Source organism: Seriola lalandi, unplaced genomic scaffold (assembly GCF_002814215.2).
Source record: "Seriola lalandi dorsalis isolate HSWRI2012SDOR001 ecotype SW California unplaced genomic scaffold, Sedor1 jcf7180002054901, whole genome shotgun sequence".
Taxonomy (NCBI): domain Eukaryota; kingdom Metazoa; phylum Chordata; class Actinopteri; order Carangiformes; family Carangidae; genus Seriola; species Seriola lalandi.
In genome coordinates, this window is record NW_019525453.1 from 277996 (window position 1) to 293715 (window position 15720).

At 43.0% G+C, this 15720-nt stretch overlaps 1 protein-coding gene across 6 annotated transcripts in view; it reads left to right on the forward strand.

Moving 5' to 3' along the window:
• The window catches only part of itsn2a (intersectin 2a), a 38897-nt gene that overhangs the window by 20747 nt on the left and 2430 nt on the right, over nt 1–15720 (forward strand). For 2 of the 6 annotated variants that reach the window (XM_023430310.2, XM_087180369.1), the window contains exons 10-35: nt 602–739; nt 819–925; nt 1018–1280; nt 1365–1514; nt 1604–1744; nt 1868–1955; nt 2051–2190; nt 4300–4439; nt 4636–5056; nt 5874–6043; nt 6236–6296; nt 7323–7549; nt 7641–7681; nt 7824–7990; nt 8184–8217; nt 8300–8460; nt 9729–9825; nt 10491–10682; nt 10921–10965; nt 13561–13682; nt 13802–13908; nt 14211–14394; nt 14548–14646; nt 14766–14933; nt 15135–15347; nt 15586–15707. In XM_023430310.2, the coding sequence (XP_023286078.1) occupies nt 602–739; nt 819–925; nt 1018–1280; nt 1365–1514; nt 1604–1744; nt 1868–1955; nt 2051–2190; nt 4300–4439; nt 4636–5056; nt 5874–6043; nt 6236–6296; nt 7323–7549; nt 7641–7681; nt 7824–7990; nt 8184–8217; nt 8300–8460; nt 9729–9825; nt 10491–10682; nt 10921–10965; nt 13561–13682; nt 13802–13908; nt 14211–14394; nt 14548–14646; nt 14766–14933; nt 15135–15347; nt 15586–15707 (3798 nt within the window). Of the gene's footprint in view, nt 1–601; nt 740–818; nt 926–1017; nt 1281–1364; nt 1515–1603; nt 1745–1867; nt 1956–2050; nt 2191–3366; nt 3448–4299; nt 4440–4635; nt 5057–5873; nt 6044–6235; nt 6297–7322; nt 7550–7640; nt 7682–7823; nt 7991–8183; nt 8218–8299; nt 8461–9728; nt 9826–10490; nt 10683–10920; nt 10966–13560; nt 13683–13801; nt 13909–14210; nt 14395–14547; nt 14647–14765; nt 14934–15134; nt 15348–15585; nt 15708–15720 lie in introns of all 6 variants that reach the window. The other 4 variants (XM_023430308.2, XM_087180370.1, XM_087180371.1 and 1 more) reach the window with 4 other exon arrangements.

Genomic DNA, 15720 nt, shown 5'->3' on the forward strand with positions numbered 1-15720 from the left:
CGTAGATGATCATCACCAGTTTATGAGTTTGCCCTGAGCTCTCTACAAAGCGTTTTCCTGTCTTTCAGCTCATTGTTTAGGTTTCTCAGCCCATACTCTTTCTGTCTCTGCATGCACATCAGCTTTGTAAGCCACAGCAGCCAGCTTTAATAAACTGTCAGTACACTGCCTGCTCAGCACCAAACAAGAGACAAAGTTAGCAACTAGCTAGTGAATATATAAAGTATTTAGCTGCTAAGGAGAGATACTTCACTCCGAAGTTGTTAAAGGCCAAAACAGCTAAAGAGAGGATTAATATTACACATTATTCTGTATATATATTTGTTGGGGGGGGGGGGGTGTCAGTAACATGACTCTAGTTAAATGCTAATGTTGTTCTGTGTCTGCGTGAAGTGTAATTAAGCAACTGTTTGCCAACTTGTTCCGCATAACAATTGTTATGGGGTGATAATTTGTCAATGTTTACAGCCTGTTTGGCTGCTACCAAGCGACCAAAAACCCAATGATACAGCTATAAGTATGATAGTATTCTCACCAAAACGAGGTACAGATTTCAGCTTCATTGCTTTACTCTGTGACTCACGTTGTTATGTCTACGTAGGACCCTGGCAGATGTGGATAAGGACGGTCAGCTACGAGCTGATGAGTTCATTCTGGCCATGCACCTGGTGGACATGGCCAAAACTGGTCGGCCTCTGCCACTCACACTGCCTCAAGACCTGGTACCTCCCTCTCTCAGGTAACACACACACAGATTGACACATTTACTGGATTCATGAATGAAATACAACCACATACATTCCTTTTTCTTGTTTCAGAGGAGGAATCAAGTCCAGTGAGCTTGTTAATGGAACGGGGCCCTATATAACTCCCTGTTTAATAGACACAATAGAGACAGAACCTGCACAAAAGACCAAGAGCAGTGGTATGATAAACTCTGCACACTGTACATTTTGTTATGTTTGTGGGTCTCTCATCTTCCCCTGTGTCATACCCCTATCTCCCTCCTCTTCTTAGTGTCCTTTGAGGACAAGCTGAAGGAGAATTTCGCACGAGGCAGCGCCGAGCTGGAAAAGCGACGACTGGCTCTGGAGGAGGAGCAGAGGAAAGAGAGGGAGAGGAGAGAGAAGGAGGAGAGGGACGCTCAGGAACGAAGGGAGAGGGAGGCCAGGGAGCAGGAGAATCGGAGGAGGCTGGAGGAGGAGAGGCGCGTGGAGAGGCAGAGAGAGATGGAGAGACAGAGGGAGGAGGAGAGGCTGAGGGAGCAGGAGAGGAAGGAGGTGAGTGGTAGAGGTAGCCTCATCTGTGAGATGTTAAATATCTATATTGTCATATCTGGTGACCATGTTTCTGTATACTTAAAGGCAGCGAAGCAGGAGATGGAGCGCCAGCGGAGGGAGGAGTGGGAGCGAGGGAAGAGGGAGGAGCTGGGAAGGAGGAGAGAGGGGGAGCAGGAAGAAATCTCTAGACTCAGGGCCAAAAAGAAAAGTCTAGAGTTGGAGCTGGAGGCTGTGGTGAGACCACGTTACACATCACACATGCGCACACTTACAAACAGTGTTAACGAAGGTATGGGTACACATCCTTATCATCTGGTTTCCAGGGCAACAAGCACAAGCAGATCTCAGACCGTCTCCGTGACGCCCAGAGCAAGAGGCGGATTCAGAAGGCAGAGGTGGACCTCATCAATCAGAAGAGGGACGCACGCATCACAGAGATCAACACGCTGCAGCTTCAGTTTGAGGTTAAAGGAGATGTTTGGTTTTTTTTCACCTCCTGCCCTGTCAACCTTTCTGCACTCAAATTATTTCCATGAATGTATTTTGATTTTCTATTTTGTATGTGTGGACCTCTGTGTTGTCCACAGGACTGGCAGAGGAAACTCTCGCAGCTGGTCCCAGAACAGCAGAGGTTGACTGAGAAACTGCGAAACATCAACCTCAACAAACTGTCATGTGGGTAACAAATGCCTGCTTGCACTGCACACAAGACACAATATCGGTCACTGAATTCTCTCAGTTATCTCTGACCTTTGACCTTTGGCTTGTAGCAGCGACTTTGACCTCCCTGACCACGAGCGTGACGGAGAAAGGCGTGAACTGCCGGAGGCTGAAGGACCAGCTTGACATTCTGGAGAGGGAAACGACAGACAAACTGGCACAGATGGAGCAGTACAACAAGGAGCTTAAGGTCAGTGATCAGCACAGAACAGTTCAGGATACGGAGGGTGGTGATGACATTTTTAGCCTCAATCTCAAGGGAGTTTAGACCATTTGAATTTAACATAACCCACATTCATCCAGGACGAGCCAGGTCAGGCCACTACACAGATTGCAGTGTGACTTGGATGTAGTGTCTGTGATGTCCCCCATGAATCTTTAGGGAACGCTTTTGTAGCTTTGAAGAAGTTTAGGTTCAGTATCTTGGTCACTTGTTGGAAGGTAGAGAGTCTAGAGTTTGAATATAATGAAGGGCCTTGGTGGAAGTGAATTGTGATATGCAAAGACAACTGTCAAACCCGTCCCTAACACCCTATTTAAATTCATTTGGTTTCCATTAATTTCCATACGGTATGGAAATCAAGAAGCAGAGTGTTGAAACTTGCTTTGGTTATAAATCCATCAGTAAGTCACGTTTACATTAACATTACACAACATAAGGAAGTTTTGAGAGATTTTCATATAAAAAAAAACGATGCAAACAAATGGCTGCTGGGAACTTTAAGAAAATAAAAGCATTTCAGAAGCATCTAAAAATGTTCTAGCTTGCAAATGGTGAGTATTCAGAGTTTAAACTTCCTCACAAGTTACACTGTGATGGTGTAAACTTTGGTATGGTGAAGCCTTGACATTAATATTTTTCAGAAGCTGATTTGTGGCAAGTTTTTTTTTTCTCTCTGCCTCAGTGCAGGCTTTATTGAAGTAGAACAAAAACAGGGAGTTTTAAAGTGCTGCTCCGAAATATTGTTCAACTGGTCACAGTAACTCTAGAGTTTCACCCCTCTGGCAAAGAAAACCCTGATACCCAACCATTATTGCTCACACACTGGAGGCTCGGATACACACATTCGCTGGCCTGTGAAGAATGATGTCATGCCCGCTCACAATCTGTCATCAATCTGAAACTAATAATTGCAGCATTGCTCTTTCTCTTTTCCCCCAGTTCAACTGTTTTTATTTCTTAACTGCTTTTTAAAGCTTTTAACCCTTGTCTTTCTCTCCTCCCTCTCTGTTTCCTCTGCTTCCTGCTTACTGGGTGTTCTTCTTTTCTCTGCTTGTGCATTAATTCCTTTTTCTTGTGATGCCTCTTCCTCTGTCCATCCCCCTTTCCCTCCCTCCGTCATCACACTGTGTGCTTCTTTCATAGCTTGGGGATATGGATGACTGTGTCCTGCGGGGCCTTCTGTCTCTGCTGGCCTGCCTCAGCCAGCTCTTCCTTCTCATCAAGGTTATCCTTCTTCCTCTATGTCTCCCTCTCTTCACCTCCCGCTACGTAATCCTTTTCATCACCCCTCCTTATTTTATTTATTTTTTTCACTCACCTCTTGCTTTCTCCTTACACCACAATTTTCCAATCTTTGTTTCGTTTTCATCCTGTGATGATTCAACCTGTTCGCTCATCTTTGCTTTTTTTTGTCTTTGGACTCATTCTTAAACGGAGCTCTGCTTTGGTACATCTTCCTTTTTTTATTCTTGTTGTTGTTTCTCTCCGTGGGATTTGTTCTAGCCTGTGTTTTCTGTGTAAACAGGATGCACCCTGAGGGTAAAACACACACACAGCGTTAGAAAGAGAAAAAAATGATCTCGGCTTATATACAACACCGATCAGCCACAACATTAAAACAGGTAACTGGTTTTAATATTGTGGCTGATCGGGTTATGTGTGTAGAATAATGTGATTTAAAACTTATTTTTCCACAGTTACCTGTTTTAAAGTTGTGGCTGATCAGTGTATGAACACATATCTGCATGTTTCTGTGAAGTTCTGCAAGTTTTTGATATTTTTTTATTTATTTATTTTTTTTACATCAGTTTTATTTGGAATGATTGTGGGCTATTTTTACTATTGGATCAAATACTTTTAAACCACCACATATGATATATCATGTACTGCCTTCTATGGATTGAGTATAAAGTCTATATACACTACTGTACATCAGCTTCAAATAGCTGCTTTGTGATTGGAGCAGAATTAAAGCCAGTATTCAGTTGTTGTGACTGATTACGACAGTTGTTCTGCTGGTTGATGCTTGTGTCTTTATTCCCCTGTGATGTATTGGATATGCGGCGACTGCATCAGGAGCTGAGGGAGAAGCAGGTGAGGCAGCAGGCTGTCCTGGACGACCTGTACCGAGTCAAAGAGGAGAAACTGAGGGAGCTGCAGAGACGCAGGGAGGAGGAGAGAGAGAGGAGGAGGAGGGAGGAAGAAGAGGCAGCAAGGTGAGCGTGAGACATGTGACTTCTATTCATCTGTGTTTGGTGCATGCAGCAGATTACTCTGCATGATCCATGACTTGAATCTGCTTTTGTTTCTGCAGATTTTTGCGGTGAACTTCATTTCCAATAAAACGCATGTTCTCTCTGTCGCTGTTTTATGCTTCAGAAGATTTTAAAAAGTCAAATTTACTTCCCACAGACAGGAAAAGCTAGAGCAAGAGAGGAGAGAGCAAGAGCGGAGGGAACAGGAGAAGCGGGAGAAGGAAGAGGAAGAGGCTCGGCAGAGGAGGCTCCTGGAGGAGCAGAGGGCCAGACAGAGGGAGGAGGAGGAGAGGGAGGCGCAGAGCTGCCTCCGAGCAGCCCAGGAGAAAGCGCAGGAAGAGGAGAGAAGACGAAGGGAGGAGGAGGAGGAGGAGAAGAGGAAAAAGGAGGAGGAAGAAGAGAGGAGGAAACGGAAAGAGGAGGAGGAGAGGAGGAGGAAAGAGGAGCTGGAAAGAGGAGGACAGCACCCGGTATTGGTGGCTGAGCGATCGTTCAAGCTGACCATGTATAAAGCGCTGTACTCGTTTGTTGCCCGCAACGCAGACGAGCTGAGTATAGACGCAGACTGTCCCATAGAGGTACGAGACACACACTCGTACTGTAAACACACACACTGCAGATGTCTGACTCACAGATTCACACATTTACCCGTAGATACAGAGGTGGGCTGTTTTAGCTGTATTTCTGTCACATAAATATTTCAGCATTTTGTTTTCAAAGTATTCCCCAGAATTCTTGTCTTTGATAATCCTCATTCAGTTTTTTAATTTAACCTCTTTTACTTTTACTACGCCAACTTTTTAGATGTTGATTAAAAAGGATCCATACACATGTCCAATGGAAGATTTGTGGGAACTGTTCCCAACATAGGTTTACCCAAGACAATTTTACATTAGATATAGAATTTGTCATCTCACATGAAGATAACCCAGACTATCACTAGTTTATCACTGTGTTTCCTCAATAAGCGCACTAATGAGTAGCCTGATAGACCGCCCTCAACTGCCAACCCAGCTCAGTCAAGCAATGGGAAGGTGTGGGCTGGCAAAGGTCCACAACACAGCAACAGGACAGGAACAAACAAGGTCAAATGAAAACAAAATGTCAAATCTGCCCCGAATCAAAAAAACGACAGTGCTGCAAGCAGATGATGTGTAAAGTGCAAAATGTCATTGTGCAGCGATCACAGCCAGAAACCAGTGGTTTGTCTCAAAATGCATGCACCCAGGACTGTTCACAGCCCACTGGACCACTGTGGTTGTGTGTTGTTGCTGTGTAATAGTAACTGTTCCTGATTGGTCCAAAGGACGACTGCAGTGGGGAAACACCATGTTTATCATCATCACCTCGTTATGTGTGATTAAGTGCAATTAAAAAGTGTTTTCCATGATGCAGGTGGATGAACACACTGTCGGTGAACCTGGCTGGTTGTGCGGGAGTTACCGCGGAAACAGGGGCTGGTTCCCCCAGAGTTACGCAGAGAAATGTCCCACACTCTCCACCTCTGAGACTGCCTCTACTTCGCCTGGAAAAACGTCCTGTCCACCACCACCACTTATCATAGGGTAACACACAGACCTTCTCTGTCTGATGTTTCAGTGTCTCAGCACTAAAGCTAGAACAGTTTTGAGCGTTTTCACTGACTGCTAATCTGTAATAGTCACTTTGGGCATTGTAATTTATGCCAAACTACTGTTCGGTTGTTTTTATTCTTCTGCTTTCTCCTTCCCTCACACTTTGTACCTCCTGTTTCCCAGAGTCCCAGATGGGGAGGCAACAGGCGATAACACTGCTCCTGCCCAATCAGACGCTTCTCAGGTACGGAGGAAAGGCGGTGAAGTTCTCTCTAAAATGTTTTTAATGGACAGCTAAACTTTTCTGTGACCTACCTCAGCAGCAAAATCAAAAGCTTGTTGCTCGTCTTGTTGCTGTTTCAGGAAGAAACCACGTTTTATTCAGGAGCAACATGGGAGTCATTTGTTCTTAGGGTTTCTATATATAATCTGTCATCAGACATCACATTAAAAGACAACAAGAGAGTCTACAGGCACAGTCGACTTGACGTAAATGCTTACAATGTGCTAATGTGCAGCAGCTATAAACCAAGTTTACCATCTTAGTTGAGTGTGTTAGAAAGATAAAGTTGGCTAATTAGCACCAAACATAAAGTACAACAAGGTTGATGCATGTATCTGGTCACAAACCAAAGTATTGGATGAAGAAAAAGACAGACCAACTGAAAGACCTCGGAGCTAGCCTCGTTAAGTTGTATCATACTACCATTTATTTTACATACATCCCTTCTGTCATTTCACATCTGCTGCTGGAAAAAGATCATAAATAATTTCATTAGTTTCCAGATAATCTGGAGTTTGGGTTTAAAAACCGGCAGTTGGCTTGTAATTTGCTATTTTGTGAGACTAATTCCTGACCTTTGCTGGATTTCCTGTTAGTGTGGTGATCTCTGTCTTCGTACTATATCTGGGCTATAAACTGGCTTTGGCGGCCAAGTAACTAGGTCTGGCTGGGGTACACACAGTGCCGAAGACACGAACACAAACACTTCAACAGCAGCATGGCTGTGTATTTATAGTCCTTCTCCACTGGGAGTTTCTCTCTCTCTCTGCGGGTCACACAGACATTTACAGATCTCCCGCTCCCCATTGATGACATCAGTGTTAGTAGGTCTGACATTTGTAGGTTACGTCTCATGGTCTAAAAGAGTCAGGTGAAGTTACAGCGATATTCCGAGTTGATCTATAAATATGTAACTGATTCTAGAAATGAATTGTTTAGTTGTATCTGATGCTGAAGCCGCGCTGCTCCTCTCATCTCACTCCTCAGTCCTCGGTCTCTCTGCTGGCTCGTGCCGTCTCCTCGTGGTCAGCCACCTCAGAAACTCACCTCAACCTCTCCTCCGGTGACGCAATCACTGTGCTGCTGAGCTTCTCACAGGGTGACATCATCAGCGTGCTGCAGCAGAGGGACGAGTGGTGGTTGGGACAGCTCAACGGGACGCAGGGATGGTTCCCCAAAAACTATGTCACTTTGGAGACAGGTGGCAGTACAGAGTACGAATACACACATGAGAACAGACACATTCTCTTTGATGTAAAATTGTAGTTGAATGTAAGACTTAACTGTGTGTCGTTCCCGTTGTAGTGTGGACGCTTTTGACACATCTGACTCTGTTCAGTTAGAGGGTAAGTTTAATTTATCTGTAAGAAATAAAAGGTCTATTCTGTGTATTTAATCATAATGAGCTGCGAGTCATTTTACAGCTGTCTCAGTGACGGCTTCACTCACACACTAACTTATATGTTCCTCGTTTTTAATCCTAATCAGAGTACGTGGCCTTGTACACGTATGAGAGCCCAGAGATGGGGGACCTGACATTTGTTGAGGGGGATGTTGTCATGGTGACGGAGAGAGAAGGAGAGTGGTGGCGAGGATGTATCGGGGACCAGACAGGGGTGTTCCCCTCCAATTATGTCCGACCTGTTGAGCCAGAGGTGAGAGAACTGGTGTCTTTGTGTAATTATTGTATTATAGATTAGTCAGCTAATTGAATGCATGATAATGTTTTGTGTTTTTTTTTTCTATTGTTAGTAAAACAAAAGAAGGATATTTGGAAAACTGTGATGAGAATTTACAGTTATTTGACACTCGTTAAACATGTGCTTTACGACCACTTCACTAATTTAGGTGTCAAGACCTGGAGCTCCAGCCAAGAAGCCTGGTGAGAACAAGCGCATACACATCACACACATGCACGAGGACCGAAACTGCTGATTAACTGTGATTCTCTCCGCATCTACCAGATCTAAATCCACCGTTGACTCTCTCTGTTTGGTTAACAGAGATTGCCCAGGCAGTCACCACCACCGTCACCCCGACGATGCATCAGCTGCATCTGTCTCCAGGGCAACTGATCGTGGTCCTGGCCAAGAACTCCACCGGCTGGTGGCTCGGGGAACTGCAGGTAAGTCACTGAAGCCTTGGGGGCTCTAGTGTAATTACAGCAGTCTTTTTTTTTTTCTTTTCTTTAGAAGCAAAAATAAAAGAATAATGTTAACTGCTAAACCTTTAACATTTTAGTAACAAAGTTTTTACCTTGGCTCAAAGGTCAACTGTGTTTTGGGGCACTGTATGGTTAATCCGTGACGCAGCAGTTCTCTAAAATCGCCTTAGGAAAATACTTAAATATCCACTTTCCCATCTCAGGCCCTTTCTGTCTCTGTGTGTAGGAAACTGAATCTAACATCCAGAATTATGTGACAAAAATGATGTGAATTGTCATGAAAATGTTTTTGCCATTAGACCTGAAACTACTAGCTGATGAATCGATGCGTTAGGCAGAAAATACTATTTCAATACTTGCTTATATGTTTAGATACATTCAGACAAAACCCGTCATCTGAAGACGTCATCTTTAGGTTCGGGAAAATGTCTCACATTTTATAGACAAAATTATTTATTAATTGATAATGGAATATAATTGCTATTTGAAGCCATCGTTGCTTGTTCGCCTGTTTAGGTTTAACCTATGAGTTAGAAGTACATAGAAAGTAAAAGCATTTGAGTGAAGAAGTTGATCACAGCTGATACTGTCAATGTGTTTGTATCTGCTGACTTGTCAGATCAATGAGGAGCTGGTGAGAGGTGGACAGGAGGTTACAGGAGGTTACAGGAGTAATAACAGGGGTGTCTATAGGTCATATGTCTACAGAAGTGCGAGGTCAATCCTTAGAGCTTGTTTTGTGCTGAGGCTGCAGCTGTAGCTCTGGTTACAGCTCTTCTTGAATGTACAGTAATGAGAGAGCTGGGCCACGTTACCAGCAAGGGGTGAACAGCTCAGACAAGACAGTCAAAATTTAAACAGCTTTGTTCAATGACACCACAGTTTTGACAAATTGTACACTGTCCTCAGTAATGAATATGCTAAGCTATATATACATATATATATATTTTTAAAGCTTGGTCAAGTAGGAAGAGAGGTTGAACAGCAATCCTTTGGTCATTCCACAGACTTGAGGCTAAACTTTGGCTGGATCTATGAAGGCCGTGAACATATATTTCCTCTAATGATCCATCATGGTTCAGTATAAATTGTTGTTTGCACTGCTAAGATTTTTTAAGGTTCAGGTCTGTGCCCCAAAAAAATCGATTCATCAATTCATCTCTCGACTTAGAATTCAGGCGCGAACTGGCAGGAGATTGATTTACTCTCACGCGCCCTTTTCCCTCCAGGCTCGGGGTAAGAAGCGGCAGAGGGGCTGGTTTCATTCCTCTCACGTCAAGCTCCTGGGTCCCTCCAGCAGCAAGTCCTCTCCCTCTCCTCTGCCAGGTGATGGCTGACACACTCTGAACACGATGTCCTGTTTGTGATGAGCGAGCACAATCCGTCTAGTTTTTCTCCACATTTTTTATTTGGATTGCTGGGTTACTGTAATACATAACCAAGTGAAAATTCAGAATCACATTCATCTTTCTAGGCTACAATTGACCTGCCAATCCTGCCAATCACTGTGGTTGTGATTCCGTGTTCCACGTTTTTAAATTACGTAATTACATGAAATATGAATTCATGCATGAAACAAGAGAGGTGCGAATGCTATTAAATTAGTGTCATGTATCCGTAAGTGATTAACTTTGATGAGTTAACAAATATCAGTAGACACGCTCCTAACAAGATTTTATAATTCCATAAAAAAAGTCTTGAAATTTTCAATAGATTGATTTTTTTTTTTTTTTAAATTCAGTTCTGCCTATGGTGAAACATCCTATTGATCAACACTCACTTCTTAAAGCCCCTGAAACTAGGCTTCACATCTAAAGTATTTATTTGTAACATTGAATATTCATGGCTGAACACAAACAGTTAAAGTTTTTAAAAAACGTCTTAGTTGTTATTATTTATTACCTCCCACGAGGAGGGTATATTTTCTTCGATTGAGAAAATAAGATTTCACAGCCTTTAATAACACACCTTTTGTGGCCCTGATCCCTCAGTGTGCCAAGTTATCGCGATGTACGACTACACTGCTGCCAATCGGGATGAACTGAGCTTCTCCAAGGGTCAGCTGATCAGCATCCTGGACAAGACAAACCCTGACTGGTGGAAGGGAGAAGCCAATGGAGTCACAGGCCTGCTGCCCACCAATTATGTCAAGATGACAACAGAGTCAGACCCCAGCCAGCAATGTGAGTAAACTTTCGGTTTTGTTTTCTGCTTTAACTTTTCCTCAGACAGACCCTGTTTTTCTGTCATACCACTTGAGAGAATATCAATAATTCAAACACTTCATTTGGAATTATTGTGGGAGTGCTGGGGGAGGAATCGCACTGTGTGGAAACTGATAAAACATGTTTATCAGCTGTAGAAAACAAACTTCTATCATCCTGCTGAAAAAATCTCATTGGTTGACTTGGCTCACTTCAGGTACAGTAGATTCCTTGTCCATGTCAGAGCATGGAGAGACTGACGGTAAGCGTAAAATAGTTGGTTTGTGCCAATCACTGAGGGAACACTGGTGAACATAGTCATTGCACTTAAAAGGCTCAATCCTCGACATATTGTTAGTGTAATAATTATTGAAATAAAGTTAAATGTAAAATTTCCAATTTGAGCAAACGTAATGGATTAGGCCTTTTAAGTTTAAGAGGGTTCAGAATCATTTAAAGGAACAGTTTGACATTTTGGGAATTGCCAAGAGTTAGATGAGAAGATCGATACCGCTCATAGCGCTGTGTCTTGAATATGAAGCTGCAGCTAGCAGGCAGTTAGCTTAGCTTAGCTTAGCTTAGTGTAAACCAGTGGGAAAGTGTTAGCATGGCTCCGTCTGAAGGTAAAAAGTAAAATAAAAATCTGAAAAAAAAGTAATGAGGCTAGCTAACAATGCTAGCTGTTTTCACTTGTTTCCAGTCTTTATGCTAAGTTAACCGCCATATAACAACCTCCTAGCTGTAGCTGCATATTTAACAGACCAACAGACAGTGGCATCAATCTTCTCATCTAACTCTCAGCAAGAAAGTGAATAGAGGCATTTCCCCAAATGGCTAACTATTCTTTTTAACAAACCTTGCCAACAAATCATTGGATCAACAAAACTGGCTCATTTTCTTTTCCCAATCAGTCACATTTCTGGAAATTGAAGCTTCATTTTCACTGGGAAATACAATGCATACAATACAGTGATCACTTCACTGTCGGGGTCGGTGTGATTTCACTCGTATATTCACTGCTGATTCGCACATAGCTCGTCAGAAATTTAAAAAAAAGGCCCTTTTGAAGCAGGAGGTTTGTATTTGAATTAGTATTCATAGCTTGCATGTTCCCCTCACTGCAGTGGATCTCTGTTAATAAGAGTGAACACGATGGACGTTTAATTATTATAAATTTGTTAAAGCCACAGACACTAAATGCAATGAAATCTGAAATCTAATGAACACGTTCTGACTTATACACACCCCAGTACACGAGGTCTGCGCTTCTTTACAGAAATGCAATGTAAGAAATTATGATCATGCTCCAGCTGATACGACTAGCAATAACATTTACATTTCCAGAAATGCATTATTAATGCACCTGCATGTAAGAGTCCAGCATTAATATTAAAACTATATTAATGTCTGCTGTCTCTCCATCTCTCCTTCATCTCACTCATCTCCCCCTCCCGCTCCTCCACTTCATCTCTGTTTTTTTCTTTCCTCTGTAGGACAGTAATGCTGGCTTTCCTCTCTCCTCCTCCTCCTCCTCTACCTCCTCCTCTTCCTCCTCTTCCTCCTCTTCCTCACCCCTTCTGTCTGAGCCAATCCGAATTGCCCTGTCGCAACAGGAAGCCCAGCCGCCAGCAAGAACAGCCCAGCTCTGCGCTTTCTATCTCACTCGTTTAGGACTGTGGTGTTCTGTGCCCCTCTTCTTTTTTTCTTTTTAATCCCCCTTTTTTTGCTTCTTTTACCTGCTCTTCTTTAAATTTCCTCTTCTGTCTTTTCCTATTAGGCATTAATTTCTCGCCCTTACCCCCCTCGCTCTCTCCTCTCCTGTGTTTCCCTTGATGTTTCTTTAATTAACTAATTAACCGAGGGAGCGAGGCAGAGGCAGCTAGACATGAGTTGTAGAGGCTTTTGTCCCTCTAATACAATAGCATGGAAAGTGTAGTTTTGCTAAAGATTAATGGAAATATAAACCATAAGAGTTTGGTTACACAGTATAATGAAAATAATATGTAAATGGCATCAGACTGAAGTCATTTAGTTTTCTAAATCGTGACTATGAATCAGTATGAGAGTTTTTTTAACAGGGTCATTCATTCTTGCACTAACAACTTTAAACCTTGTTAAAATGGACCAATGTGAAAACTCACTGTTGCTTAAATCACCAGTAACCTTGATTGCTGCTTGCTAACACATTGCTTTAATTAAAATTAACCGATTATGTTATTATCACTTCTTATGCACTCTTCCATTTATTAATGCTTCCAAGTATTTAACATCGAGACTCATCCTGTACTGAACTGTGATATCACCAGCAAGAAAACACAAGATATTAGCATACCATCCGTTGAGAGTAGATTCAGAGAAAACGACACAGCTGACATTTACATCCAATCTTTGCCAAGTTTGAACCTCAAAGACTTGAACTACCAACAAAGTCTTCCACTGCTCTTTCACTCAAGCATTAGCTACTTTATTAATTTACACCTATGCAATCATTTGGAGTGAGCGCTTGAAAGGTGCTTCATTTTTCTTTAATCCAGAGTCCTCGGTAGCAGTGTTGTTAGTGTAAGCATTGCCTGGTATGTTCCTTAAGTTCTTGTACTGCAAGTACAATGTGCCTCACTCTTGTTTGTGCATTAAATGTAAATAAAATATCATAGAACTGATAATAAAGGGAGATTTTAACATGCTGATGTCTGTAGTGTTTTCTACAATAGTGCTTATCGGATTTTCTCCATGTGAGTGATTGACAGAAAAGTTGTATGTGTGTTTGCCGCGCACATGCTACTGGTGTGTTTGTGCATGGATGCATGCCTGCCTGCATGTATGTTTGTTTGCATGGGCATGTGTGTGTGCACTATAGGGTGTGCCGACCTGATGACGCTGGACACCATGACCCCTCAGGAGAGGAAGAGACAGGGTTATATCCATGAGCTCATCCAGACTGAGGAGACCTATGTGGAGGACCTGGAGCTGGTACTAGAGGTACACACACACACGCCCAAACATTCTGGGATATTTACAAATTGTCAGCTTCTCTCTGGAATTTGAAACACTGATCTTGTTTCTGTCTCTACTTGTTTGTGTATGTTTATGCATCTCAGGTTTTCTACAAACCCATGTCTGAGTCAGGCCGTCTAACAGAAGCTGAGATGGCAGTGATCTTTGTTAACTGGAGGGAGCTGATTATGTGTAACACCAAACTGCTCAAGTAGGAAAACACACACACACACACACACACACACACCATTAAGGATTCTGTTTAATGTCTTTAATCTTTTCTGCTTCCTGCAACTATGAAGTCTGCAGATTTACTCTTGATCTATTCAAATTAATTTAGACAGTTCAGCCAGTATTCACACACACACACACACACACACACACACACACGTCTACATGAGCTGAGAGTCAGAGATGCAAGACTTGACACTTCCATGCCTGGCTTAGTACAGACACCTGAAGATATAACAAAAATCTTTAAAGTGTTTCACATCATCAACATCTGTGTCCCAGGGCCCTGCGCGTCCGGAAAAAGACAGGAGGAGAGAACATGCCGGTTCAGCTGATAGGAGACCTGTTGGCGTCGGAGCTCGCACACTTGCAGCCTTACATCCGCTTCTGCTCCTGTCAGCTCAACGCCGCTGCCCTGCTGCAGAGCAAAACCCACAACCAGCCCGACTTTAAAGACTTCCTCAAGGTACAAAGTTTTGGATCTTGTAGAATCATGAAATAGGACTGACATAAAAAAAACAAAGGGACAAAACAGAGAGGGCTTACACTAAATGGTTCTGTAAGAGGCAATAAAATATGTATGTGCATCTCTCTCACTTGTCTGCATCCTCTTGAGCAGAAGATCGCCACAAACTACCGCTGTAAAGGAATGCCACTGTCCAGCTTCCTCCTCAAGCCCATGCAGAGGATCACACGGTACCCACTGCTCATCAAGAATGTACGTGGAAAATATCTCTGTCTAATTATAATGTTCCCCACCCACCACTTCTTCCTGATAATCTTTGTCTGTATTAATATCTCTCTCTCTCTGTCTCCTTTTATCTTCGTGTTGGTCAGATCCTGGAGCACACCCCAGATGGCCACGCGGACCGCGGGCCCCTGAGAGAAGCTCTGGAGCGAGCTGAGGAGCTGTGCTCTCAGGTCAATGAGGGGGTCAGGGAGAAGGAGAACTCAGACAGGCTGGAGTGGATCCAGAGCCACGTCCAGTGTGAAGGACCTATAGAGGTAAACACACTCAGATATGATTCTTTTTGTAGTTAAACTTCTGCTTCACATCAGAATTAATGTTGTCTGTTACCAAACTAAATGCACACATACAGCAGCAAAGCCAGGAAGCATTTTTCACTAAACCAACTTTATTGTACTTGCTTCCTTTCCCACATCTCGCCTCAGTTATGCTTTACTGTCTCCCCGTCTCACTTTCAGCACTTGGTCTTCAATTCACTGACTAACTGCCTCGGGCCTCGCAAGCTGCTGCACAGCGGTCGGCTGTACAAAACCAAAAGCAGCAGGGAGCTGTGGGCTTTCCTCTTCAATGATTTCCTTCTCCTCACACACAGCGCCAAACCCTTCTCCTCCTCAGGACCAGACAAGCTATTCAGCCCCAAGACCAACATACAGCTGAAGATGTACAAAACGGTAAGCGAGAGGCTAGACACTCTTCTTGGACAAAGGAATATAATATGAATCATGGTGTTAAAGTGCTACTTGTGTTGGTTTAATTATTTATAGGTAAAATCTGCTTATAACAATTTGAAATGTTTAATTTCTTCTTTTTCATTTTAGTAATAATTATCTAGAGTATCCCCTAATTATTTTTCCTTTTCAGGACATCAGCGCGTATGTGCTTCATTCATCACTTTTATTTCTTCTTCAGCCACTTTTTCTAAATGAGGTTTTGGTGAAAATGCCTCCCGACCCATCCAGTGACGAGCCACTCTTCCATGTCTCGCACATCGATCGCGTCTACACGCTCAAAACTGAGACCTTGAACGAGAGGTACACGGGCACA